The sequence below is a fragment of the Aspergillus caelatus genome (genome assembly GCF_009193585.1).
Source record: "Aspergillus caelatus strain CBS 763.97 unplaced genomic scaffold BDV27scaffold_191, whole genome shotgun sequence".
Lineage (NCBI taxonomy): Eukaryota > Fungi > Ascomycota > Eurotiomycetes > Eurotiales > Aspergillaceae > Aspergillus > Aspergillus caelatus.
Genome location: NW_022475454.1, coordinates 20,839 through 45,846, shown reverse-complemented (window position 1 = coordinate 45,846; position 25,008 = coordinate 20,839). Strand labels below are relative to the sequence as shown.

Sequence of the window (25,008 nt, the reverse complement as noted above, 5' to 3'; positions counted from 1 at the left end):
GACTGTCATTCACCAGTGAGAAGCCTCCAAACCGAGTACCGCCGTAAGGCATGCCATAGTGCAGCATACGTGACATCGTGTTGCTTTTCCAAATTTGGCTTCTGCCCTCTTTGCTCGGACCAGATCAGGACTCCCGTTCGGAAACTAACGCGATCGACGGTGTCTCGTATTTATATATAGATCAAGCGACGATCCCATAAACACACACCTGAAACTTTTGATTGGGCTGGCTATATACAAACGATCTAACATCAAGTCGTCTCTCATCGCGGGTAGAGCTTCATGCTTTTGGGAAGTGCAGGGGTGCTTCTTTTGCAACCCGGATCTGAAAAAGGCTTGGGAGCTTCTTTCATCCGGTTCCTAATTAGTATAACGCAATAGACCAATGTCTATTGGCGGAAAGGGAAAACCCCTCATAGACTGCGCAGAAATGGCATATATCCAACTAAATGAGATAGTAGACTACGCTAGTAGTACAAGTAGTAGCGTGGATGCGAGTGTTGTTGGTGGTTGAATACTCCGCAGGGTCATTGGCTTGCGTAGCATTCACCGCCTATAATATCGAAACTATTCTGCCGCCGAAAAATAAGTTGCAGCTTCTTTCCAACGACCAACAAGAGCGACTAGATTGGGAAGTCTAACTATTCCCCGCATTCTACAATCTTCCCTATCAGCTGGTCAAATTCGCCTGTGGATTATTTCCATTTGAGAATGGCTCCAGCCGCAGCTACAGCTGCGCAACCGACTCCTCCGTCTCTTTCTCTGCCCCCCTCTCAGTTCGCGCGCCTTCAACCTCACGCTTACCTTCTTGCCCACTTATCACCTCCCCCATCGAGCAATCAGCCATCTATCCGAGCCAATGGCCGTGCCCCTTCACAGTTCCGTGTTACTTCTGCCAATACGGGCTCTTTGACTCATACGAATGGCAGTGCCGTAGTGAGACTCGGCGATACCACGGCCGTATGTGGTGTTCGTGCGGAAATCCTACACACAGAAGACATTGCATCGTGGAGCGTATCCCGACCACCACCACCAGCATCATCGACTTCAGCAAACAAGCGCCGCAAACTGACGGATTCTACGGCCAAGCCGAGCGAAAAGCCCGACGACAATGACGAAGAAGACGCCGATGAATCGCACATTCGAGACTTCAACCTTCTAGTGCCTAACCTCTCACTGAGCACCGGATGTGCGCCAGGTTTTATCCCGGGCGCACCTCCCTCGGCATTGGCACAGTCATTGTCCCACCAAATTCTTACATTGTTGCACAGCACACGACTAATTCGTGCGGAGGACCTACGAATTTGGTATCAGCCGCCGAATCTAGGGCCTGAGGAACTTGAACGTCATAATGAAAGTGAACAGATGGATGTAGATGCGCTCCAAGGGGAAGCGGATGCTGAGAAAAACAGGGAGATCAAGGCTTTCTGGGTGCTTTATATTGATGTTATGATTGTTTCGCTGGCTGGTAACCCCTTTGATGCTGCCTGGGCGGCTGTCCTTGCCGCGCTTCGGGATACTAAGCTGCCCCGGGCGTGGTGGGATGTTGATAACGAAATGGTGGTGTGCTCGGATGCTGTCTCGGAGGCGCGCAAGCTGTCTTTACAGGGGTTGCCTATCTCGAGCTCATTCGGTGTTTTCGAGGCTGATGCGGCTTCTGGGTGGAGAGCAGAGGTCATTCCAGATGCTGAAGAGGAGAGGGAGCTTGATGACAGCTCTAGGAAGGGTAACCAACGGAGGTGGATCCTGGCCGATCCTGATGGTTACGAGGAGGGGCTGAGCCAGGAGAGAGTCTGTGTCGTAGTTGACAAAGAGCAGGGCGGAAAAGGGAAGACCGTTGTGGTGAAACTGGAAAAGAATGGCGGATGGGCTGTGGACGCCAAAGAGCTGAAGGCTCTAGTAGACATATCCGCGCAAAGATGGGAGGATTTAAAACAAGTTCTTGAACAGTGCTAGAACTATCGCGTGATTGAAATAAACAGTGAAGGTTACGGTTAATGATACCAATTGAAAATATTTGTCTTTGTTCATGCTTCTCTTCATGATTACAGCCACCGACCTAGCTAGGCAAGTGAACAAGACCTCGCCAAACTTGGTAGATCTAGTTGTATGTTCACTGCGAGACTAAAAATACATTGATATTCGTTTGATACTCATTTAGCGGGCGAGGAAGTTCCGCCGGCTTTCCTGGGACTCCTTCGGCGTCGTTTCGCAGGAGGCTCATCCTCTCGCTCTGTTTTGCCAACAAAGGACCAATTCTCGTCATCAACAGTTGATTTAACATCCTCGGTCGGGCTTTTTGCTTGATTAGACTCATCAGCCCTAGCCTTGTGGGGAATGTACAACGAGATCGTGAACAGTTCCATGTCCTTTTTATTAGCTCCTTTTGAGGACTTCTTTGGTTCGTCGGGGTGGTCACCCTTAGCCTCGGCTGAGCTTTTCTTCTCATCAGGGTTTTTAGAAGACGCTTCTGATTTCCTTCCTTTGTTGATATCTCCTGACAGGATGCGGCGGAAGAAACCGGCGTTCGCAGCAGGAGTGTCCTCCGGCTTCTTGTCTTGCTTTTCTTCGGCATCGTCCTCTTCCTCTTCAGCGTCAGAGTATTCCCGCATCTCTTCGAGGTCGCCTTTGACAAGAGCAGTTCCCCACAAGGAAATCAAGACTCCCGGCACCAGGTAGAGAAGAGCAGGTTGGGGGTGGTCAAAGCATTGCATAATAATGAGCGTTACTAGTGTACCAACGATGTAGCCTACCATGCTGGCTTTAAAGTATGTCTTCGGGAAGGCCTGGGCATCGTGATAAGGGGGCTCAAGGGCTGATTGAGAGGGAGCGGTTGATGATACCCAGAAGCGCTCTCCCCATCCACCGGTTGCAGATTGGTACACGGGCTTAACAATCTCTTGTGTCTTGCCTTCTGCTTGAGCTTTCTGTAGGCCCTTTTTCTTGTAATAGAGATAGAGATCAAAGCGCAGCGCCAACCCAATCATCATACCCGGAACAATGATGTCGCCCAATCCAATCATGGCCAAAGAGATGGCGTCTGGGGGAGCGTCGGGTGCTGCCGGGCGAGGGAAGACGAGTTTGATTGGGACATCCAGACCCTTTGCAACAGTTACCATCAATGGGGTGAAGTAAACGAAGTAGATATCGTAGAAAAATAACGAGCTCAGAATGAGTGATCCGGTGAGAAAACTAGATGGCGACATGAATTGCAGAGTGCCGTAGCAGAAGCTGAACCCCAGAAAATTTGTTAACCACCAAGGCTTCGTAACAAAAGTGAAATAGCCAATCGCAGGCAAAGCCAGGCCCAAGCTGAAGAGATCCAGAAGGCCAACTGAGCATTCAGTTTTTATAAGGCGACGCAGAAGGACCCTAAGCTTGGCACGTTGGTATAACAAGTTACGACAGGTCCAAAGAAGGTCGAGAACTGGCCCTGGTAATTGTATAGAGCTAAGGATGCCTGGAAGTGGAGAGTTCCGTGCTTCCAGAGATTCTGATGTAGTTGAACCTTCTTGTACAACCGTGAAAACACGGTCTGATTGCTTGACCTTCCATGTTTTGCCAGCTCTGCTATATCTCCGTGGAAATACAAAGGATCTGAGCACTGCAAGACTGTCTTTCACGAAAGCTGTGGCAAAGAAGAGGCCCATCTGAGAAAAATAGAAACCCAGTATCTTATTCAATTTATCAGCTCCCATCCATTTCATCACAAGGTACAAGCCCCCAAGTGTGAGACCAGCAGTCAAAGGAAAAATTAGAGCATCACTGGGCGCAAGGCCTTCAACTCTCCGATCGTCGTTCTTTTCTTCCTCATCTTCGTCTTCATCGTCTGATTCATCACCGTCGGCATCTTGGGATTTTTTGGGCGGTTCGGCTGCGGAAGACGGTCGCGAGAGTGAGGCGTGAGAAGCAATGTAGATAGGGAATAAAACTGAAACGAGCAGATGCCCGTATGTAGGCAAAAGAGGCTTCACGGCTGTGAACTGGTAGATCGCCTGACCCAAGAGCTCGGCGAATGGGCTAACTTCCGCCATATCGACTTTTGAGGAGCTAATCGCAAAGTGTACGGTAGAATGCGATTCGGAGCTCTCGTAGCGTTGATCCAGGTTAGTAGGGTGTGCTATCCAGTGACGTGTTTATCAATCCATGGCTGAAGGTTGTGTTTACTGAGGAAAGAACAGAGACAACAGATTGTATCACATGGATCTCTGCAGCTCACTCATGCCAAGCCGGAGACTTCACTCCCCCGCCCGCAGCTTGTGCGCATCTTTCATTCCCATCTTTGCAGCTACAGCTAATTCTCAATTACAAAACTTCAAATATGGCGACTGACGTGGCATTTGATACGAGCATGGTAATTAGAGCTGCCTTAACTACGAGCATCTTACATTTCGCTAATTCCCCACAGGGCTCGTTCACGGTAGAGCTTTATAATTCGCATGCACCAAAGGTCAGTAAACTATGGCCGCTGCGATCGCAAACACAAGATTTAGTTTGGACTAACTCCTGCGTTGCTTATAGACTTGTAAGAACTTTGCGACACTCGCGCAAAGAGGCTACTACAACAACGTCATCTTCCACCGCATTATTCCCAACTTCATGGTCCAGACTGGTGATCCCACTGGCACTGGCAGAGGAGGAAGCTCCATTTACGGCGAGAAGTTCGAGGACGAGATTCGTACGGACCTCAAACACACCGGTGCTGGTATCTTGAGCATGGCGAATAGTGGACCAAATACCAACGGCAGCCAATTCTTCGTAACCCTTGCCCCAACGCCCTGGCTGGATGGCAAGCACACAATCTTCGGCAGGGTCAAGAGCGGGATGAGAGTGATACAGCGCATGGGACTTGTCAAAACAAATGGAGAAGATAGACCGGTGGATGAGGTCAAGATCATTCGTGCTAGGGTCGTTGAAGAAGGCGAAGAGTGAGATGGGTTTGGACTAAGATATCGTTGGCACCTCGAACAACAGGTGGTTGACGTCTAAAACGATATCATTCCAGTCATCCATCCTTGGTAGACGACTCCTTGACGTTACTCGCTTGGATTCAAGCGGAGGTTCAATCTTAGGACAGCCTCAGCAACTTCCCTTTGGGAACACAGCTAACGTATGCTTTGAGCCAATATTTGCATCCTAGTATACACGCCGAGCTGGGAGAACCTGAAAGAGGCTACTGCACTTATAGGCCTTAATTCGCGTTAATGGACAACAGCAGAGTTTTATCAACTACGATGCAGATAGACTAATGGAATGTATCACTACAAACGAACTGCTTCTATCAAATGTCACCATCCAGAGCAGCAGATACAGAGTGATTGGAGTCCTATCTACCACTCCCATAGACGACATGACCAATGAAGGCATGTCTGAAAAGACGTACTGCCACGGTTGAGATAGCAGTATGCCTGTGCAAAGCACTGAGAGTGGTGTGTAAAGAGAAAGAAACTTCGTGCGCTGGAGAATCGATCCTTAAGTGGTTCGCGAAATAGGCTAACTAGTTTTGGTATAGTGCTTTGTCTGGGCATGGCCTCAAGACAGGGAGCTAGACTAGCTACAGTAGTACGGAGTATATAAAGCGACAGGCATGCCAAAAGCTTTTCTGAGATCAAACCCAGCTTGTGGCGTCATTATAAATTGTATTTTTTAGTCTGGGCTGCGTGACCAATCCCTTGAGTGAAGTCCGGGTGCTTTCAAGATACATCCAAGATACAGAATAAGTATGGACTATTTCCATACAAACAAGGCTAAACCGCGAGGTGATATTGACACAAGGTCCATGGCCTGTACAAGTATTGATCAGCCGTGTAGCCACTAGCATAAATTTCGTAGCCCACGAGTTAATAACAGCTATATCTCCTTTATAATTATAAGTGATATCCTCGGTCATCGAACAAGCGGAGCTACTTTGTCACGTGATATACTAGCGGGTCTAATTATTTCTGCGTGTGTCCTTGCTCTTCTTTTTTTTCATCTTCCGAGAATCCCCTCACTTCTTACACGGATGGTCGTCGACGCACCACCACCAATGGGCTGGAAGGTCCTTGCAAAGAGGGGTTCTACAGCTTGTCACCCGACGTGATGATAGTCGGAGTTGTCCATTGTAACTGCAGTACTTAACTTTTCCAGCTTTATCTGCTACACGGGCCATCATGGAGCCGCTTGCAGAAACGCCATGGGACGTAACAATCTCTGGCACCGGACTAGCCCAGTCCCTCTTGGCACTGTGAGTATAACTTCGTTTATCAAGTGTTTGTTGAAGATCACGGATGACTAACTGCTTGCAGGGCCCTATCGCGGTCAGGCAAGAAGGTACTCCATGTTGATCGGAACTCATATTATGGAGGTTCTGAGGCAGCATTCAGCCTCCAAGAGGCCCAGGAGTGGGCTTCTAAGGTGAATGGGGGTGAGTAGTCTTCTTGATGAAGGCAATACAACCTTCTAACCATGGTCGATAAGCTAGAACCTGAGCATTACCCTTTTGAGGATGCGACGGTATATCTTCCTGAAGGAACTCCCCAATTGCCAACACGGTCCTATACTCTCACCTTGTCTCCACACCTGATTTATTCCAAGTCCCGACTTTTGCCTACCCTTGTGGCTTCCAAGGTATACCGGCAATTGGAGTTTCAGGCTGTAGGGAGCTGGTGGATACACAAACCTAGCAGTGCTGATGGTGCTTTGGTCTTGTATAGAGTGCCAGGTAGTCGCGAAGACGTCTTCGCGGATGACATAATAAGCGTCAAGTCGAAAAGGACCTTGATGAGGTTTCTCCGCCATATTGGCAAGCCTCCATCCGATAGCGATTCGGAAGCTGAGGAAGAAAACTTGGCTATGTCTCTACCGGAGTACCTAGCATCCAAGTTCCAAGTTCCCGCTGAGCTCCATGAGCCCTTACTATCCCTTTCATTATCGCAGGCTTCTCCTGGGCAGACGTCTGCTGAGTATGCAGTGCCTCGAATCAAAAGGCATCTTGCCTCTATTGGTGTATTCGGTCCCGGATTTGGAAGCCTGCTGGCGAAGTGGGGCGGTGGTTCTGAGATCTCTCAGGTTGGCTGCCGCGCCCTCGCAGTGGGAGGCGGGGTATACGTGTTGAATGCTGGGGTTAAATCAATCTCCAACCATCAGTCTGAGGATGGTGATGATATGCGGGTTCAGTTGCATCTGTCCAACGATGAGACAATAAAAACCAAGTTATTGGTTGGTTCCAACTGGGATCTTCCTGGACAGGAGCGTCCCGCTTGTGATAAAGTAGCACGGTCCATCACCGTTGTCTCGTCCGCCCTCGAGAGTCTGTTCCCTGTCACGGCAGACGGCGGGCCAGTCCCCGCCGGAGCAGTCGTGGTATTTCCGGGAAGCTCTTTTGATCAGTCGGGTGATCTACCGCCAGTTTATCTCTTGGTACACTCAAGCGAAACTGGCGAGTGTCCGTCAGGCCAATGTGAGTACAGTCTCTTCTCCACATCAACCCAATCTCCAATGGCTCATATGATGCACCTTTTTAAAATACTTATCTACATTGCCTGTAATTGCATTGATGAAAACTTATCAATCTGATCCTGAGCTTGTTTTCTATTTGGATATGCACAATTCAACGTTTGCGACCATGTTGCTAACTCAGATGTGCTAGGTGTCATCTATGGTAGTGTGAGCCATGCTGGTGCTCAAGGTCAGTCATTGATTGAGAGTGCTGTGCACAGACTTCTTCAGTCCAATGCGGAACCAGATGCAAAGGTCTTGTGGTCTCTCCGTTACACACAGTTGGGCTTAAGTAGCAACGGTGCCAATGCACGCTCATCTAAGTTCGAAGGTCCCTCATCCAATATCCTATGCTTTCCACCCCCTAGTCTGGACCTTGCTTTTGATGATGCATTGATCGACCGGGTGAAGGACGCGTGGCAGTTAGTCATGGGGGATAAAGCCAATGAGCAAGAGTTCATGAACTTTGAGGACCGGGAGCATGCCGATGATGAGGACTGATGTATTACTCATCGTAGATGTATACATAGATAGACAAGCATGAATGAAAAATATGTGGTACTGTGTCAATTTTATTGTCTTCGAGACTTGTGTACAATGTCGATATGCTAGGTCTAACTCCCGCAGGAATGTAAGCAGGGCCGTCTTGAATTATATTCGGATGTTCTCGAAGTTCTGGCCAAGTACTGGACCCTGCATGACTCAACTACTAATTCAATGTAGTACGCAATCAAACCGTTAGAAGTATTACCGTCAATCATAGCCCCGAAACCTACGGAGTAATTCTTCCATATCCCCTCCCCGGCCGCCCAACTCCCGAAACAGGCCGCGTGAACAATCTTCGGATTAACAGGAATCCATACGTCCCACCCATCGTCAACGCCTCATACCACCTGAAGACACATTACGAAAGCACCCAATCCACCCCAGTACGACACATCGAAGAACCCACCACCTATCAAAACCCACTGATTCCCAAAGACACCCCCGCATCTCGATTCCACACACGTAATCGCACATCAAAAACAAAGATACTTGAAACGCGGAGGACGTTTCAGCCCCACCTTCACAATGTCACAAAGTCAATCCAATTGTCATCCATCCTCTCCAATGCCAAGTGCCAAGTGCCAAGTGCCCAAATACTAAGTATGTATTTTAGTTAGGTCCTTTCTGCTGTTTAGGGTCTCTTCCCCGATATTGCAAGGTTCCACTGAAACATGGATAATGTAACATGACGTTTCTGAGATCGTGTTTTTTGCATTTTGGGCCGGAGGGGTGTTTTTGCAAGTAGGGGGGTTTTGGTTTTTGAAGGGTTGGGGAACTGTCAGTAGGTTCCGACTTCGATACGTAGTGCGTGTTTATGCATAATTGGCATTTGTTGAAGTTATGTATGGACTAGGACTAATGTGGTAGTTTAGTTTAGTTTAGTAGGCTGGATCATGGGATAGATAGTGACTATGTCCATCTAGGATGATTGATACTCGGTAGGAAGGATAATATGGGTATTTGAATGTACTGGTAGCGAGATAGGAGCAGTGTAGGTAGACGAAGGGTAGACTCTTACTAAGTATGGCGATGTTGTGTGCATTCTTTCCATGGTAACTGGATACCTGCCTTGACAGGGGACCTTGTTATCCGCCAGGCCCGATTATTGACATTCCTGAGGATGCGAGGAGCAGTGACATATTTAGATTAACCTTTTCGGGATTACATCGGTGGCTTGATAAATGGTATTCAGGGTAAGGGATCGTGAGCTCAAACATGATTCAGGTATTAAAAATATCCGCATATGGTGTCCGAAAGTATGCAGGGGACAATGATGGGTGACGATAACCAAGTTTATTGAGTATGTTTGTTATCGAGTTTGCTAATCTGCTATATACTTATCGATATTGATCGAGTGCACCAAGCACAAGCATCTCCCTTGCCCAATTAGATTGCAGTGAGCTACCACAAGTTCACAACGAGTATACGGCCAAATACGAAGTAAATTGGCAACGGGACGGCACTATCGAGTAAATCCTCCGGGCCGTGCTTTTTCATTTATCTGTTCCATAGCACTGTAGATCAGTTGTGTCGAAGGGTCTCACTTTAATATGAACGAACGTTCTAGAAAACTCTGAGATCTGCCCAAATGTGGATAATCTATTATATACGCAAACATATATCATTCTTGGATGTTGAGCACACACACACACACACACACACATAGCCATGACTGCAAACATATCGTCCCGTGACGCGTAAATCAAACAGCACATGAGGCTGTGTCTACGGTGCGCAGGAGAGAACAGTAACTGGTCCATGGGTCCAAGGGCCAGCATTAAAACCAACGGACCTAAATGGAACTAGAAAGATATCATAATCCACATTTACGATGGCGGGATATCACCTCATTTAACACACCCACACTAACGCGGCTACGGTGAAACTATATGGGTCAAGCTCAAAGTATTGTTTGAATTGAGTTCTGTGGTTAAAAGCTTCGTACATATTATTAGTGTGTAGTTGTACTTCGAGAGTGGAAAGATTGCGTTGCTTAAGAAGTTTATGGAAGCTATACTCCGCGGAGGCCGACGTGAGTTGATATCCCAAGTTGCCACGGAGACTCCGGGCTTGATACATCACCGATTCAAAATTCAAGGCTGAGTCCCGGGTTTTGGGACCGTTCTTCTTGAAGAAATGATATACTGGCGGAAGTCCGGCACCAACTCCGTCGAACATGACGAACAGAGGTTCAGCATGGACAGGAAAGGTCGGGTGTACGTGGTTGAAGCGGATCGGGGACCCTTGATAGCTGGTGCCCTTGAACTTTGTGCCCCATAGGTGAAAACGCGACCTGAGCAGACGTCTATCATATCCTGTAGAGGAATAGGACCCTTTTTTATAGTGGGTTTGTTTGGCGTGCTTGTTGTGGACAAGGAAAAATGGGGCGTCCCCGTAACGTATCCAGCGGAACAGTCAATGGGAGCGACGGAAACAAGGAAAGCGGCGTCCACCGACGGAGGATGTTGATCAGGGGGGCTGGGGTTTTGAAATTCTTTTACGCTCAAGCATTGAGTATAGACTCACTGACGTAACTGGTGTAATGCCAGTCTACTTTGTGGGACGCTATGCACGGCATGTGCACTTGTCACTACTAATGGATGTAACAAAGGGTCTGCTGCCCTACATGGGCAGAATTGTACTCCGAAAAGTACCTCCCCCCTGTACGGCCCTTAAACCCTGGAGAAAATTTTCTACTGCTTAAAGACCTAAGGATAGTGTGACAGGTGCCAAGGCCGGCGTTCAAGCTTAATTGCTCGGCAATAGTAGTGGCCACTTGGAGGGGGAGTCAATGCCGATCGTCATCCCAATAGACAATTTTCTCGTCTGGATACCCTTGGGTCCTTATTCTCCAGCTAAAAAAGACGGGTATCTTCGAGTGAAAAACAAAAAAGGTTTGCAAAATCGCGGGCGCCAGGTACTGTGCCCCCATAGGTGGCAATACTTCGTAACAGAAGTGGACAAGTTTCCATAAATATCAGACGTGCGTCGACATCTTTGGTACACGCGTCAGTTGCTTGTGCTCTTCATTCAATACATATGATTGGATCGCATTGTCGAAAGTTTAGGAGGAGTAGTGCGATTGGAAGTGTTGATCTTGATCCACCAGAACCACCAGCCCTGGTAACTTTCAGGTACCCAGTACTCCGTACCAACGACCTCAAGCGACCATCAGCTTACATCCAATTAGGCGACCAGTCGAGGCCACAAATTGCCACAGCGGACATTATTCTCAGCGATTTGCATGTATGCGTTCTTGACAAGCTGCTGACGATTGCTTGTGCAGTGCTTTTCTCCTCTTGTCTTTAACCGTTGGTTCTATTCTGCGAAAAAATAGTAACAGAGAAGGCAGTGCATCCAGGGACAAAAAAAAAGTCTCCTAAGTTCTAATCTTTATGAAGTAGGTTATCCATGTCAAAGCACGGCATACGGACACCACCCATACACAGCTATCAAGACACTGCGAGGAGGATACTCGAGTTTATGTCAACCGCAACCGAGCCAAGCACGGACTACCAACTACGTACAGAGTCGTATCATATTACAAACCTAGTGAAATCGCACAATATTAATAATGATATACTGTGATAAAGGCAAGAAAGCTTCAGATACGGCCTGAATACCTTCTATGACTGAGTAATAGGGGAAAACAACATGTGGTGGTGGGAGGGACACGCGGCCCGTGGGGCTCCGAGAGGCAGCGCCCCCTAAATGGTCGCCCCTGAGTGGCTGGAAGGGCGGGAAACCACTCAGATCGACGCCTCTTTTTATTTTCTTCAAGGACTGTTCACCTGGGTAATCGTACCAGATATCTCGAGTTGAGTACGTACATACTGTCGGCACATAGATGCAGAATCATCAATTGGCGAGCGTTGGGAGATTTTCATCCAGATATTTCACCGTATTTTATAATCCGCAAGGCAAACCACACAATAACCCCCACGGCTCGTCACAAGAGATGGGAGCGAAACGAATAATAAGTTAAAGAAGATAAAGAACAAACACAGAGTGGTTGCAAACATGCTAAGGTACTGGAACATTCCCAGAACCTTTCACGCCATTGACCATTCCTAATGGAGCACAATGGTGGATTGTCCGTCCATCGACTGGATCCGGCGAGTCCCACTTCGTCAAGAATAGAAGAGATTGTGTGTAATTAGAAAAACGAGCGGTTACGGAAATCTGTAACACTCGATGTCCTGTTTGAAGTTGATGAAGGCAACGTTGATCGGCCGTTAGGACCCGGAGCAGGAGATACGAAGAACGAAGAAAACACTTCCCAATGGACAGTGCGATTATACAACGCGTACGCAACTCTCTCGGGAAGGATCTTTATGGGTGGGATAATACAACGATCCAGTTTGACCAGATTCACCATAGATTCACCGTTAAGTCAGAGTTACAGAGTACACTCTCTGGTTTTATTCTTCGTGAATCAGATCACTTCTGGAGAGACTTGGTATGCGGTATATGCAGATGTATGTACTATGTAGGACCCTTACCGTAAAGTCGGAGATATTGAATTGAAGATATACACCACTTAACTCAAGAGCAAATGTATTGACTCTTGAACTTATAGAATATTTATGTTCGTAGGACATAGTTCCATTGAGCACTGGCCATATATTCTCATAATAATTCAATCATAAACCTTGAGGTTCCGATGGTCGAGGGTTTGGAGGTACGGATTGGATGGTTTGTTTGAAATCCGAAATTGAAAATTACCAACCACCCGCTGTAGTGGAGAGAGGAGATCCATCCATCCATCTGGGTGGCATTCTTCCCTTCTGTCAGGGATCTACACCAAAACAGTCCACTTCTCTGAGTATGTACCAGTACTCAGGCTAACAGGGTTTCCAGGAATTACCCAAAAAAAAAAAAAAAAAAAAAGCGGACTGAAAGTTAGAGAAAATGCGGGAGGCGTCAACAAGGCGAAGGAAGCATAATCAGCATCTTATAACTTGCAATTCCTCATTATTGCCCTCTGGCTTTATTTCTATCTCTCTGCTTAACAAATTTTTCCTCCTTTTCTCAACACCCTCCAAACCCTACCGCGAGATTAAGGTCGGTTTCTCGACCATCGATACATCTGAAACCTCTTTTAAGTGCGGTGGAAAATTACAGCGGAGTTGAGCTTAATATTTTGCAGATTAAATTACCCAGTGGAGGAGCTTAGGCCCCATTTCAACCCGTGGTCCATTATTCGGCATTCCCACTTAGGAACACTTTCTGTCTCCTGTCTTCATCCTTCCCTCATCCATTCTCTTCATACTTCCTCTCCCCCCTCCTCTCTTCTCTTCTTCTTCTTCTTCTTCTTTTCTCCTCCTCATCCCTCAAAGGTTCGACATCGCCCTCACGTCCTCTTTTCTCCTCCAACTCCCATTGTTCTTATAAGCCCTGGACTCGTCCAGTTGTGCTGTTCTTTTTGTTGTCGGCCTCTATACTTCCCTTCGGCTGCTGTTTCCCCATCGCGACGGGGAGACCGAATAATTTCACCGGGCCTTTCAACCCGAACCACCACCATTTTTTTGTGACCGTGTCGCAGGTCTCGACGCTGCCAGACTTTCGTTGCCAGTTACTCTAGGCTGTGGAAATTTTTCTATATAAAATTTCTATTCGCCATTTACGCTCTTTTCATCCTCTGTTCGTCGAATCTCGGCTGATTTCTCTGGTGACATTTGTGCGATAGCGGACCCGATAGACGACGACTTTATTCCGTCGATGCCCCTTTGATACAACCAGTGATATAATATTCTTGCTGTCGACCAGTTTCTACAATCGTTTTCATGCTTAAGAACAATTCCTTTAATAATTCGCCCAAGATGCCGATTTTCCGCACTAGGACCGTCTTTCCTCTCATTGCCCTATTTTCAATAGGCTTCTTCTTTTGGTGCATTGAACGATATGATCGTGCAGCCTTCCTTCGATTCAAGCACCCCGTCGACCGGGTGACTACGTCAGCTGGTACTCCCCAGATTCAGTTACAGCCATCATCAGCCCCGACGGCGAAAATGTGCGATGCGGATCCTAGTGTTATGCCCCCCATGCCGTTCACTGAGTGGCTGCCTCGCAAGAACTATACCCGCGCGTACTTCCGTCCTCACCACGTGAGTCCTAAGACTGAATTCAGCTCGTTGGAGGAAATCGATATCCCTGTGCTCCCGCCCATGACTGTCATGGAGCGCGGTATGGTTGTCTCTCCGGACAACAAGGACGAGGACATTTCCTGCCCTCCCATCATCGATGTTAATGTAGCGGCCGACCATGAGGTTGATGAGACGGACAAGCTTCTGTTTGGTTTGGCCACGACTGCTGACCGTTTGGACCGCTTGCTTCCGTCCCTCCTCTACTCCTACGGAAACACCAAGGCTGGTATAATCGTGTTGGTACCGGAATCCGATGACGACATTCCCAAGCAAGAGACCTACTTCCGTAACCGTGGCTTGGACTTGACACTCATTCAGTCTCCTCTCGATTTCACTGCTCGTTATTTCGGTTTGGTTGAGGCGTTCGCCAACCACATCCGTACCAAGCGCCCCCAGACTCAGTGGGTTAGCTTCATTGACGACGATACTTTCTTCTTGTCTCTCCCCACTATCGCTGAGGAGCTGAAGCTTTTCGATGTGAACAAGAAGCATTACATCGGCTCCTTGTCAGAAGCCCACTGGCAGGTTGACACCTTTGGTCACATTGCCTTTGGCGGTGCTGGCGTTTTCGTGTCTAAGCCTCTCCTTGACGTTCTCGAAGAATACTACGATGAATGCCAGTCTTGGGGTGAGCAGCCTGGAGACCAGAAGCTCGGACAGTGCATCCAGAGATACGGAGATACCCCCCTTACCCTTTGGCCCTCTCTTTACCAGATGGACATGAAGGGTGAGGTTGACGGCGTGTACGAATCGGGCCGGAAGATTGAGTCCCTCCACCACTGGAACAGCTGGTACACCAAGGATGTTGTCAAAATGACGACCGTGGCAGCTGCCGCCGGTCGCCGGTCAGTGCTCCGTCGCTGGGTGTTCGACCAGGAAGAGACTGTCAACAACTCCACTGGAAAGAGCACCCGTACATTCTGGGTCTTCACCAACGGATATTCTCTCGTCAAGTACACCTATGGCGAGAACGTTCCTGATGATGCCATTGACTTCGACCATACGGAGAAGACTTGGGAGGAGGACCCTCTTGGCTACGAAGAGCGCCTGGGACCTCTTCGCCCCAAGGAACATGATGGTGTCCTCAAGGACCGTTGGCTCTTGAGGGAGGCTTACGTTGTTGGTGACAATGTACACCAGTGGTACGTGCGTGAAGAGGATGAAGGCCATAGTGTCATCGAGATCGTTTGGCTTGGACCCAAGGGCGGTGGCGGCGCCGGTATCAAGGACTACAATGTCAGGAAACATCACTGATCTATTGGTCTACGGATCAAATGAGAAACCACACAACCGATACTGAGGCTGGACCTTAGATTTGTGGAGTCTTTCCGTTCTTGCACATTATTTTTCATCTTTGTTACGTTCACTCTCTTTTTATTTATTTCAAGTTCTAATTGCTGTCATACCACCAAGAACGGAAGAGCACTACCCATTTACGAGATAAGGAAACAAAAATGGTTTTAAACTGAAGGGTGGTCCAAGGTGCACCTCTTTCGACAACTGATTCCTTCGACATCCCTATTTTTGATTGTTCATTTGCCTGGCGTTGTATCGGCGCAGTCAAAGATCGGAACTGGTGGTTTTTCAGCGAAGAGCTTATCTCGTTTTGAGTCCCTTGATTACCTGGCTATACTCCTCCGTTTCCAGAGGAACTTCACGAGTCAACATTTTCTCTCCATCATTTTACTTTTTCTTTTTCCTTTGCTTTTTTTTTTTTTTTTACTCTCCCTTTACCAGGAGGCTTTCTCTGCAATCATGCATTTTGTAAAAATAGAATTCCGGGCCGTTTCCGGCCCCTTGCTCTTGGAGATTAGCGCATCTGTGATTATGCAAGAATATCATGAGTCAAGTGCTAGATAGAAATTACTACCAATATCTCATTGAGCTTCTCACCAATCACTAGAGTCTACCATGTATATCTCCATATGATCAACGACGCGCGGTCCGTTCCAAGTAAGCGTTTCACATTTAATAACCAAATCCGGGAACCGTCATGTATCAACCCACCCACGGACCAATCACACCCACCAAGAAGCACAACATACTCATTGCACAAAACATCTAGCAAAACTTCCTAATCAAATTACGGGAGTACATAATTTCCCAACAAAGAAAGTCGCAGCAAAAAAGGGACCTTCCCGCTCTAATTAATTACTTTGATGCAGACCGTACTACCTGGCTCTGGCCGGCTCATTTCGGATAACGGATGTATAAGTAGGTAGGTAGGTAGGTATACGCATCTTCCTAAAACGGATAGAGTTGGTGTCAGGCCTCCCCCTCTATGACCGCCACATGAGATCATACTATGGTATCGTTACTATAGGCTGAAACGATACGGTGGTTTCGGGCTGAGGTACGGTTGCGTGGTATAGCCTAGGGTCGAGTCAAGTGGTGCTTTTTGTGGGTTAGTTGGTTGGTGAGGTAGGTGGTGGTGGTGGTGGTTGTGGCTGGGTTACTTCCTCAGGTATTCTTTTCTAGGGTTGTTTCTTGATGACTAGGCTATATGTAGTAGGAGGTGGTAGGTAGTATATCTTGGGAGCTTGGGGTAGAGAGTGTGTGTATGTGTATTCATTGACGTCCTGGGGGAGGGTACTATATCTCTTTCATAGAGGTAGTTGTACATACTCACTATGGTCTAGTAGGTGATCGAGAGGAGGAAATGAGATTTCTTTATGTTCTTATTTAGTACATTTGAGCTCTCGCCGGGTTTAGTAATGCGTGTGTCACTGATAGCAGTGTTGCATTCTGGGCGCTGATAAGAGGTGTTTTGTTTTTTTGGTTAAGACATACTTATTCCTGAGGCAGAGCTGGGACAATGCGATATTGCGTATTATGGTAGATCAATGGAGCTTGTTGTTCTGGTACCTTTTTTTTTTTTTTTTTTTTTTTCAACTGCAGGTCTTACTGTTATGTTGGGCTTACGGTTCGCCTGACGAGGCTTGTTTCGACTACAGTGTTGGCGAGAGATGGTAAGATAGATACTAGCTAGTAAAGTGGGTTTCTGAGTGGATGTTCTGATTTGGCTAGAGGTCTCTTTAGGAGGGTCTGGGATGTATGATAGAGCGTTTTGATATACCTGTAGAGTACTAGGTAAGTGCTTGTCTTTTGGGAAGTGGCTGGAACGTTTGTTTGGGCGGCTTGTGCTTACGGTGTCATAGTTCATCAATCACACCTCTGGAAAGACAAACAATCAAACGAGGAAAGTAAGCCGAAGCTAAAGAGATAGAGACAATCATCTAAACGAGATGAGGCAGGGAAGGAGATAAATAGTGAGTGAAGACCCTTGTAGCAAGGACCTCTTACGCTGTATCATCTCACGATCAGAGATCATCTAGGACCCTTTCCTAGATATGAAGTTTGTCTAGTGACAGATTACCCAAATGGACCGAGCATCTCCTGTTTCGAAAGGAACTAACCAATTTCGACAGTCGAGTCGAAGTTAAAAAAAAAAAAAAAAAAAAAAGGGAACTCATGCTCCACGAGGAATAGGCCCCTCGTGGGATTGACGTGTAACTTCAGACTGCATGAATGGGGGAAAACAATGGTGGGCCATTATTGGCCGGAAGATACTGATATGGCTGAAATTATTGAACAACTAGCAGTAATAGTGACCATGGGGGTGACTGGTCATGCGAGAGTAACTCATTACGGGTGTATCTCAAATTCTCAATGCATCCTTATGCTATTTATAAAGGAAACTAGTCATGAACCATGAACGCCTGGGGTCAGGTCACAATGAGGTGTGTTTGGTCACATACAGGGGGAGCGTTGCCCTTGCTTTACACTACATCGTACATCGTTCTCATGATCAGGATGACTCGACAAAAGGATAATGATCTCTGTTGTGCTACATGCCTGATGCTCCCATATGATAGGTATAGTATTATTTCTATAAGATTGACCATGTTTTGCCCTTTAGTTCGACTAGGAGTTGATGGTGGGGGAAACCTTGGCTGGATGGTACTCGAGAAAGGCGTGGAATGTGCCGCGGCTGACTCATCCTGGAAAAAAAGGTTGTTAGTGACAGGACCAAATTTTTGGTCCCTGCTGAGTTCCAGCCTTGGTTTTCTGCAGGTAAATTTTGTTCCGGTCACTTTTTTGCTGACCCCAAAAAAATCAGGTGACGAACAGAGATCTTTTTTTTGGTCATTTGGTCAATCATTGTCGTCACAAAACAATGAGAATTTAGAAGTACATAATCAGGATCTTCAGGATAGGCACTTGGACAGGCTTAACCAGATAAGACCTCCCAGACTATTCACCAAGTGGAGTACACGGTGGTACATGGTCAGTGGTATCAAGGTATTATTACGCGATAGTGGGGAATGTGAGTTGGCTTCCGGATCGAATCCTCGATGCCTCCCGGCGGCTGAGCCAATTATAGAGAATGCCAAGATTGGCGTGTGCTCCACCGTTGGGTCTGGACAAACTTAGTACTTTGTTACGGTCATTTACCGCCGGTGTCTTCAGCTGTCCTTCAGGAGGCTTCGAAGAGAAAAAGACGGTTGGATGTGATGGGTTTGAGAGGAGGAATGTGATAGGTTGAGGTATCCTAATTGTAAGGTTAAGGTCATTTAGAATGGTCTCTACATCTGAGACATTTGGCAGCATTTCCACTCCGGGGGTCCTGTGTCGCCGCCGAATTTCATGGAATTCATCCACTGTGCAGGAGGACTGCTTGTACCGGTGATACGGTAAGGAGGTAATGGGCCGTCGGGCACACGTGACAGACCGCCTGCCTGTCCCAACCGGCACTTTGCCTTCTTCGAACTCCTCCTCCCCGTTTCTCTTTCCTCTTCTTGTCCTGAACCCAAACCCTGCGAAGCAAACGCGTTACTCGATTTGGTCATTCTTCCTCCCCCCTCAAAAGCATCATTCCTCTTTGGGCATCTGTCTTCACATCCCCCAGATAATCCCCATCACCTGCTTCTTGACATTACTCTATCTTTTCTTTTCTTCCTTCCCCCGCCGTTCTACCCTTGTTCCAGCATGGCCGACATCACTGCCGTCGGTGAGGAGAACCCTTCTCCTACCCAGGATGACCTGCAGCAGGCCGCCGGTAACGGCGCCGCTGACAACCGCACCAAGCGTGCTCGTATGAGCGCCGACGACGACGACGATGATGACGATAAGCCCGGTCGCGAGCGCAGAAAGATTGAAATCAAGTTCATCCAGGATAAGTCGCGTCGCCACATCACTTTCTCCAAGCGGAAGGCGGGTATCATGAAGAAGGTACGTGCTTGTCGCGTCTCCATACCCTCATTGTTTCTTTGTTTCTCCGAGTTCTCGCCCGGTCATTCCCTTTTGTGTGGATTCAATCCACCTCTTTCATTCGCGTATAATCCAATTGTCGCGTGCATTGACCTCGCCAAATCGCTGACGATTTCTTTGCGGTCGCAAAACAGGCATACGAGCTGTCGGTTCTCACGGGCACCCAGGTGCTATTGTTAGTCGTGTCTGAGACTGGTCTCGTCTATACTTTCACTACCCCCAAGCTTCAACCATTGGTGACGAAAGCCGAGGGCAAGAACCTCATCCAGGTGAGTGGACTAAATCTACACTCGGTGACGTAAACGATGTGCCAGAACTGACATCTTCTCTCATGATAGGCCTGTCTCAATGCACCCGATCCCACCACCAATGAGAATGGTGTCGAGGCCGGGGATGTGCCGACAGAGACACCAGAGGATGTCGCCGCCCACAACAATGTCAATGCCCAGCAGCAGAACATCCCTCGTCCTGCGGGCATGCATCCAGGCTATATGACCAACGAACAGCAGCAGCAGATGGCCTACTACCAAAATCTTCAGCAGCAACAGCAAGCTGGTGGGCAGTACCCTGGAATGCCCGTGGGCAACCGGATGCCGCCCCAGCACCAACCCACTGCATAAGCGGTGGTCTTGCTTCTGCGTAATATGTCCTCAGAAGCCGCGGAATCCAGATGTTTGTTGTTTCGCGTCTTCGTCAACTTCATCATGTGCACCTCCGCACCATCGGCCTTCCTTTGATACCCAGCGAAATCTGAATTCTCTTGCCCTGCAAATGACGCTCTAAACGCGGTTTCCGTCGTATACCAGCAACATAACACGAACACCAAAGGTGCCTTAGCTTGTAACCTGTGTATATCATGAGCCGTTGATTCAACGTTGAGGGGTCTGCAGCACCGTTCTCGTGCTGGCTAGATTCCGATTCTATTTATTCCGAAGTCATACAAGACCAAGGGTTAAAAAAATGAAAAGACAAAAAAAAAAAATTCAGAAAAAAAAAGTTCAATTGACGATGAAACACGAAGGATGCAAGCGCGCTTGGTTCTGGGTTCCGAAGCTATTAATTGTTTTCTTCACGTTCATCTAATTATCTGCTAGACAAGTGGAAGTGGCGGTGTTACTGGTGCTTTTCATCTCTTCTCTTTACTCCTGGCGAAGTGGTTTTCCTTACAATGCTTTTTATCCATAATTTGTGTTTCAACCTGCTTTGACTAATTCCTGTCTTATCTTTATCTATTTCCCCCCTTTGCGTCGTGTGTGTGTGTTCCTTGCATATGTCCTAGTCAACACTGGTTTACCCGACCAGTGCAATTCGACTGCTCAGGGAGCAGTAATCCAGGACACGCATGTAGGAATCGGACACGAATTTCCTTGCTTTGATTTGATTGAGTAACTGATGCGATATTGGACTGGGTTTCCCTTCACCGGGTAGGACGTATGTCTCATGTATGGTACGGAGAAAATTGGAGCTCTTCTTTTGCCTCATTTTGTAACTGAACAAACAAGGGAGACAGTACTCCCACGCATAATATTACTTGTTTCCACTAGATTTCAGTCACATGTTTGGACCTTGGTCTAGAACTGGAAGTCCATTCCATAGGTAGTTTGAAAGAACGAATACTCCAAAATAAAAACCCCAGAGTCAGGAAAGTCTACCGCCAATCTAACTAATCCAAGGTATCATCGTCCACGCTATATGATATGAAGGGCAAAAACTAAAAAAGAAATAAATAGAATTAAGGGGGAAAAACAAACCATGTCCGTTACACGAGTAGCCAGTAACTTTCCCCAAATCCAAAGGTCGCTCAACATACCATCCCTGGTTAGTTCCGGTCAAGTAAATCAAAGAGTAAACATGGATGTAGGGTGGATGAGCATTTCCGACTGTGTTGGACTATGGTTCATAAGCAGATATAAGAATATTGTGATATAATATACAATGGGATATGGGAAGGTCAGTCCTTTCTTGGCTCATTGATAACGGATGCAGGGATATTATCTATCTGTATGGGTGTCCGGGTTGTGTTCGGGATCATCGTGAGTTCTTTGGTCGCTCCGCCGTTGACCACCGGTTAAGCGAGAGAGGTACCGTAGACCGGTTTGCCATGCGGTTCCTAGAGCGCCACTGCTCGTGCCTGCGAGGGGCGTTGCGTCTGTGTCGGTGGGTAGTGGTGGTGGTGGTGGTTCACGGGAGGAGGGAGTGTCGGAGCGGTTGTCCTGAGTTCCGTATCCGAGGCCAGAGATGTCAAAGAAAGAAGAGCCGCCGGCATATGTGCGCCGCTTTTGGGGCGCTCGACAGTTGTCGGGCGTTGGGGCTGAAGTTCTTCGTTGGTGTCCGGGCTGGAAGCTGGAAGGTCGAACCTTGCGGGGACTCCAGGTCTGATGGCTAAGTGGGCTGGTTGATGAGTGGCGTTGTCCGCGCAGGGAGGCGTCTTTCAGGGTGACAGACTTGGTTTTTCCTCTTGATCGGGTTTGAAATGGATCGGCAGAGAGTCGTTTGAGTAACGGTGTCCGGGAGTCCGGGTCAGCGTAATCAAAATCCGACTCGTCGAGCTCCGCCCAAATGGATGCTGGATCCATGTCTGCCGAACTCCCTTGAGGGGTGAGTACAGGTAAGCTGGGAGTTCGTCGGTGAGAAGCTCTGCGGTGAGAGGCTTTCCATAGAAGAGGTTCATGCTCTCCGGCCTGGTCTTCTTCGTCTTCTAGCCCCAGTTCGAGGGATGAGCGAGGGTGTTCCTCGACAACGGCCATTCCAGGACCCAGTGCGGTCTGAGATGGGCCGACAACCGTTACAGCGGCATGACTATCGATGACTTCTAATCGCCATGAGAGACACATCACCCCGCTTAGCAACACAAGAGTACCCAGTGCGATAAGTCCAGCATGAAGGCCGGTCAACTGAGACATCTGACGAAAATAGATAAGACCGTCCAGAATGGCTATGATATTATAAATGCAAAAGACAAACGGATAGAGAACGCTCGTGCTGCATAGCTTCAGGCCTCGGTGTAGGTAGAAGAGCTGCGTGAGAGAAAGTGTGATCATTGCAATCAATATTACCCATGACTGCCATCGGTTGAACTGATTCACACGATCCACGACCGTTCGTACAAGCAGTTCAACTGCCGATTTTGCCAAAAGTAAAGCGTGTGCCGATAGAATCCCGCTTACTAGTCCACAGCATAAACCACGTATTAGCCGAGAACGGCCTTGGGTCAGTTGTAGATGTGGCACATAAGGATGGCGGGAACTCGAGTGTTTTGAACGAAATGGAGACGCGAAGTACTTCAGAAGTCTTGAGCCGAGTAAGATGACCAGCACCAGTACAGCTGTTCCAGCCATCCAAAGAATAAAATTCCAACGCTGGAGGAGTTCTAGGAGTTGATCGAGGGTGTGTGCAGGCTCCCCAATGGCCCCGAAGGTTGCTATGAGAATAGCGCCGATACAGACCAGGATGGTACCTATAAGGGAGTATCTGGTGAACGCTTCCCCCAAAATCAAGGTTGCAAAGACGGTATTAAAGACGAGCCCGGACTGTTCACAGCCTTGTTAGCAAGGCTCTGGGGATCCGAGCTTGGGGAGACACTGACAGCTTGGAGAGTCGATAATACCGGAAGCGGAAGTGTAGTGATTTGTATAGTACTCCCAACGATGTTCGAAATGACGAACATTAGCATGCCCAGCTGTAGACCATCAGTACTATTCCTCGTCGGTTTTGTGAGTCCTCGCATACCTGCCATCTTCGACGCTTGTATGGTGGCCGGCGGAGATCGTAAGGGTGTTTCTCGTCCTCGAGGATATGCGATTTGCGCTGGAGGGTCAATCCAATGGCCTGGAGACTGGTCGAAACCAGTCCAACGACAACTCCGACCTATTACCGCAGCTCTAGTCAGTACATTGAGTAGATTATTCGCCGAAAAATATCATTCGCGTGGGAAACAGACCGCGACACTCCCCTGTGGGGACAGGTCACCTAAATTACCCATCACGAGTATCTTTATGCATTGGTCGTTAAGTGGGGGACGGTAGACCAGACGCCGCAACACATTAAAAGAGTTTCGGCAAGATTCGAAGTACTGTCGCCATATTCTAGAAAGAAAAATAGCAAGGAAGTGGCAGAGTTGGACAGGAAATAAATGGGAGGCCCAGGACGATGTAGTTGAGACAAGGCGAGTGACTGGAGTGATCTCATGGGGTGCGGGCGGGAAACCGTCAGGTAGTTCCTGAGGCGCCAAACTCGCTATGGCCAACTGACCCGATCGTCACCAGATCCGCTGCGTACAACCTCCCCCATTCACCTGCTGCTTGTTTAGAGCTCTCCCCTCCCTGGCCCCGCCAACTATTTGCACCGGTAGGCATTCCTCCCACTCTATTTTTGTCTTTTGCGATCCCTAGTCATTTCTGTGCCCCATCGTCCTAGAATCCAATGCTGACTAGGTCATTGTCCTGACCCTCCCAGAAAGCACCTCCGCATCGGGAAGCTTGATTTGCGCTGTCTGGTCCCCACGCCCTTCGACTCCCTCTAATACCTAGGTTCTGATATCATCCGATATTGCTAGCCAAGATGTCGCAAAGCCATGCCCTTTCCGACGATCAGGTATGCTGCCTCCGAAGCATGAGATGCCTGTTATCCCCCGAACTTATATCGTCTACGAACAGGTCGCGGGCGAGCTCCGCAAGATGACAGCCTTCATCCGGCAGGAAGCGCTGGAGAAGGCCCGTGAGATCGAGCTGAAGGCCGATGAAGAATTTGCGATTGAGAAGTCAAAGCTCGTCCGTCAGGAAACCGCTGCCATTGACACCCTGTACGAGAAGAAGTTCAAGCAGGCTGCCATGTCCCAACAGATCACCCGTTCCACCCTTTCAAACCGTACTCGTCTCCGTGTTCTTTCTTCTCGCCAGGAACTTCTTGATGAGCTGTTCCAGCAAGCTCGTGATAAGATTTCCGGCATCGCAGCTAAGGATGCTAAGAAGTATGAAACTGTTCTGCAGGGACTGATCCTTGAGGGCTTGTACGCTCTTAATGAGGAGAAGGTGGCCGTTCGGGTAAGGGCCAAGGACACTGACGCAGCCAAGAAGGCGATTGAGGGAGCTCAGAAGGCATTCAAAGAGAAGGTTGGCAAGGATGTTAATGTGGAGGTAGATGAGGCCGAGCCTTTGCCGGAGGGATCGTAAGTCCTGTTCTTTGTTTCCAATTTCGGTCGTACTATATCTAACGCATAATCTGCAGTGCTGGAGGTGTGGTCATTCTCGGCGGACAGGGTACGATCGAGCTCAACAACACTTTCGAAGAGCGCCTGCGGTTGCTCGAGATCGATGCTCTTCCCGCCGTGAGGGAAACACTATTCGGAAAGAACCAGAACCGGAGGTTCTACGATTAGACTAATACCTGTCCTATTATTGATTTTGCGCCAAGTCCGTTATCGCTGATTCTTGTATCTATGTCTCTTTGATTAACGCTCCGCGTGCGGAGAATAGCATAGCCCTGTCTACAGTCTTTTACTATTCTCCAGTAAAATTTACCTACGTTTCAAGTTACCCTTCAATAAGATCAGGTGGGAAAAGGCAGC

The 25,008-nt window shown here is 48.1% G+C and overlaps 8 protein-coding genes across 8 annotated transcripts; 6 read left to right on the top strand and 2 right to left on the bottom strand.

Annotated features, from left to right (window-relative positions):
• The first annotated feature begins 509 nt into the window (after window positions 1-509).
• On the top strand, window positions 510-1,987 carry BDV27DRAFT_133751 (3' exoribonuclease family protein). Its single transcript, XM_032068152.1, has one exon. It carries the CDS (start codon window positions 712-714, stop codon window positions 1,954-1,956), a length of 1,245 nt encoding a protein of 414 aa, XP_031924038.1. The 5' UTR covers window positions 510-711; the 3' UTR covers window positions 1,957-1,987.
• Window positions 1,988-1,998: 11 nt separating this feature from the next.
• On the bottom strand, window positions 1,999-4,167 carry BDV27DRAFT_133749 (aspartic endopeptidase). The gene has a single exon (XM_032068151.1). It carries the CDS (start codon window positions 4,032-4,034, stop codon window positions 2,154-2,156), a length of 1,881 nt encoding a protein of 626 aa, XP_031924037.1. The 5' UTR covers window positions 4,035-4,167; the 3' UTR covers window positions 1,999-2,153.
• A 48-nt stretch (window positions 4,168-4,215) lies between these two features.
• On the top strand, window positions 4,216-5,081 carry cyp1 (putative peptidyl prolyl cis-trans isomerase (CypC)). The gene is made up of 3 exons (XM_032076369.1): window positions 4,216-4,354; window positions 4,409-4,450; window positions 4,522-5,081. The coding sequence occupies exons 1-3, from the start codon at window positions 4,322-4,324 to the stop codon at window positions 4,930-4,932; spliced, it is 486 nt and encodes a 161-aa protein (XP_031924036.1). The 5' UTR covers window positions 4,216-4,321; the 3' UTR covers window positions 4,933-5,081.
• A 914-nt stretch (window positions 5,082-5,995) lies between these two features.
• BDV27DRAFT_33958 (putative Rab geranylgeranyl transferase escort protein) lies at window positions 5,996-8,049 on the top strand. The gene is made up of 4 exons (XM_032076368.1): window positions 5,996-6,226; window positions 6,288-6,406; window positions 6,464-7,441; window positions 7,631-8,049. The coding sequence occupies exons 1-4, from the start codon at window positions 6,153-6,155 to the stop codon at window positions 7,978-7,980; spliced, it is 1,521 nt and encodes a 506-aa protein (XP_031924035.1). The 5' UTR covers window positions 5,996-6,152; the 3' UTR covers window positions 7,981-8,049.
• Window positions 8,050-13,339: 5,290 nt separating this feature from the next.
• gfsA (glycosyltransferase family 31 protein) lies at window positions 13,340-15,899 on the top strand. The gene has a single exon (XM_032068150.1). The coding sequence runs from the start codon at window positions 13,812-13,814 to the stop codon at window positions 15,423-15,425; it is 1,614 nt and encodes a 537-aa protein (XP_031924034.1). The 5' UTR covers window positions 13,340-13,811; the 3' UTR covers window positions 15,426-15,899.
• A 3,261-nt stretch (window positions 15,900-19,160) lies between these two features.
• BDV27DRAFT_148233 (uncharacterized protein) lies at window positions 19,161-20,062 on the top strand (the record flags this gene model as incomplete). The annotated part of the gene is made up of 3 exons (XM_032070880.1): window positions 19,161-19,403; window positions 19,577-19,711; window positions 19,781-20,062. 3 exons carry the CDS (start codon window positions 19,161-19,163, stop codon window positions 20,060-20,062), a joined length of 660 nt encoding a protein of 219 aa, XP_031924033.1.
• Window positions 20,063-20,903: 841 nt separating this feature from the next.
• Window positions 20,904-23,607, bottom strand: BDV27DRAFT_133737 (DUF803 domain protein). Its single transcript, XM_032068149.1, has 4 exons — window positions 23,383-23,607; window positions 23,172-23,309; window positions 23,029-23,121; window positions 20,904-22,972 (listed from the first exon to the last, which is right to left on the bottom strand). Exons 1-4 carry the CDS (start codon window positions 23,422-23,424, stop codon window positions 21,434-21,436), a joined length of 1,812 nt encoding a protein of 603 aa, XP_031924032.1. The 5' UTR covers window positions 23,425-23,607; the 3' UTR covers window positions 20,904-21,433.
• A 96-nt stretch (window positions 23,608-23,703) lies between these two features.
• BDV27DRAFT_133735 (H(+)-transporting V1 sector ATPase subunit E) lies at window positions 23,704-24,984 on the top strand. Its single transcript, XM_032068148.1, has 4 exons — window positions 23,704-23,789; window positions 23,898-24,035; window positions 24,098-24,609; window positions 24,669-24,984. Exons 2-4 carry the CDS (start codon window positions 24,003-24,005, stop codon window positions 24,817-24,819), a joined length of 696 nt encoding a protein of 231 aa, XP_031924031.1. The 5' UTR covers window positions 23,704-23,789; window positions 23,898-24,002; the 3' UTR covers window positions 24,820-24,984.
• The last annotated feature ends 24 nt before the right edge of the window (window positions 24,985-25,008 follow it).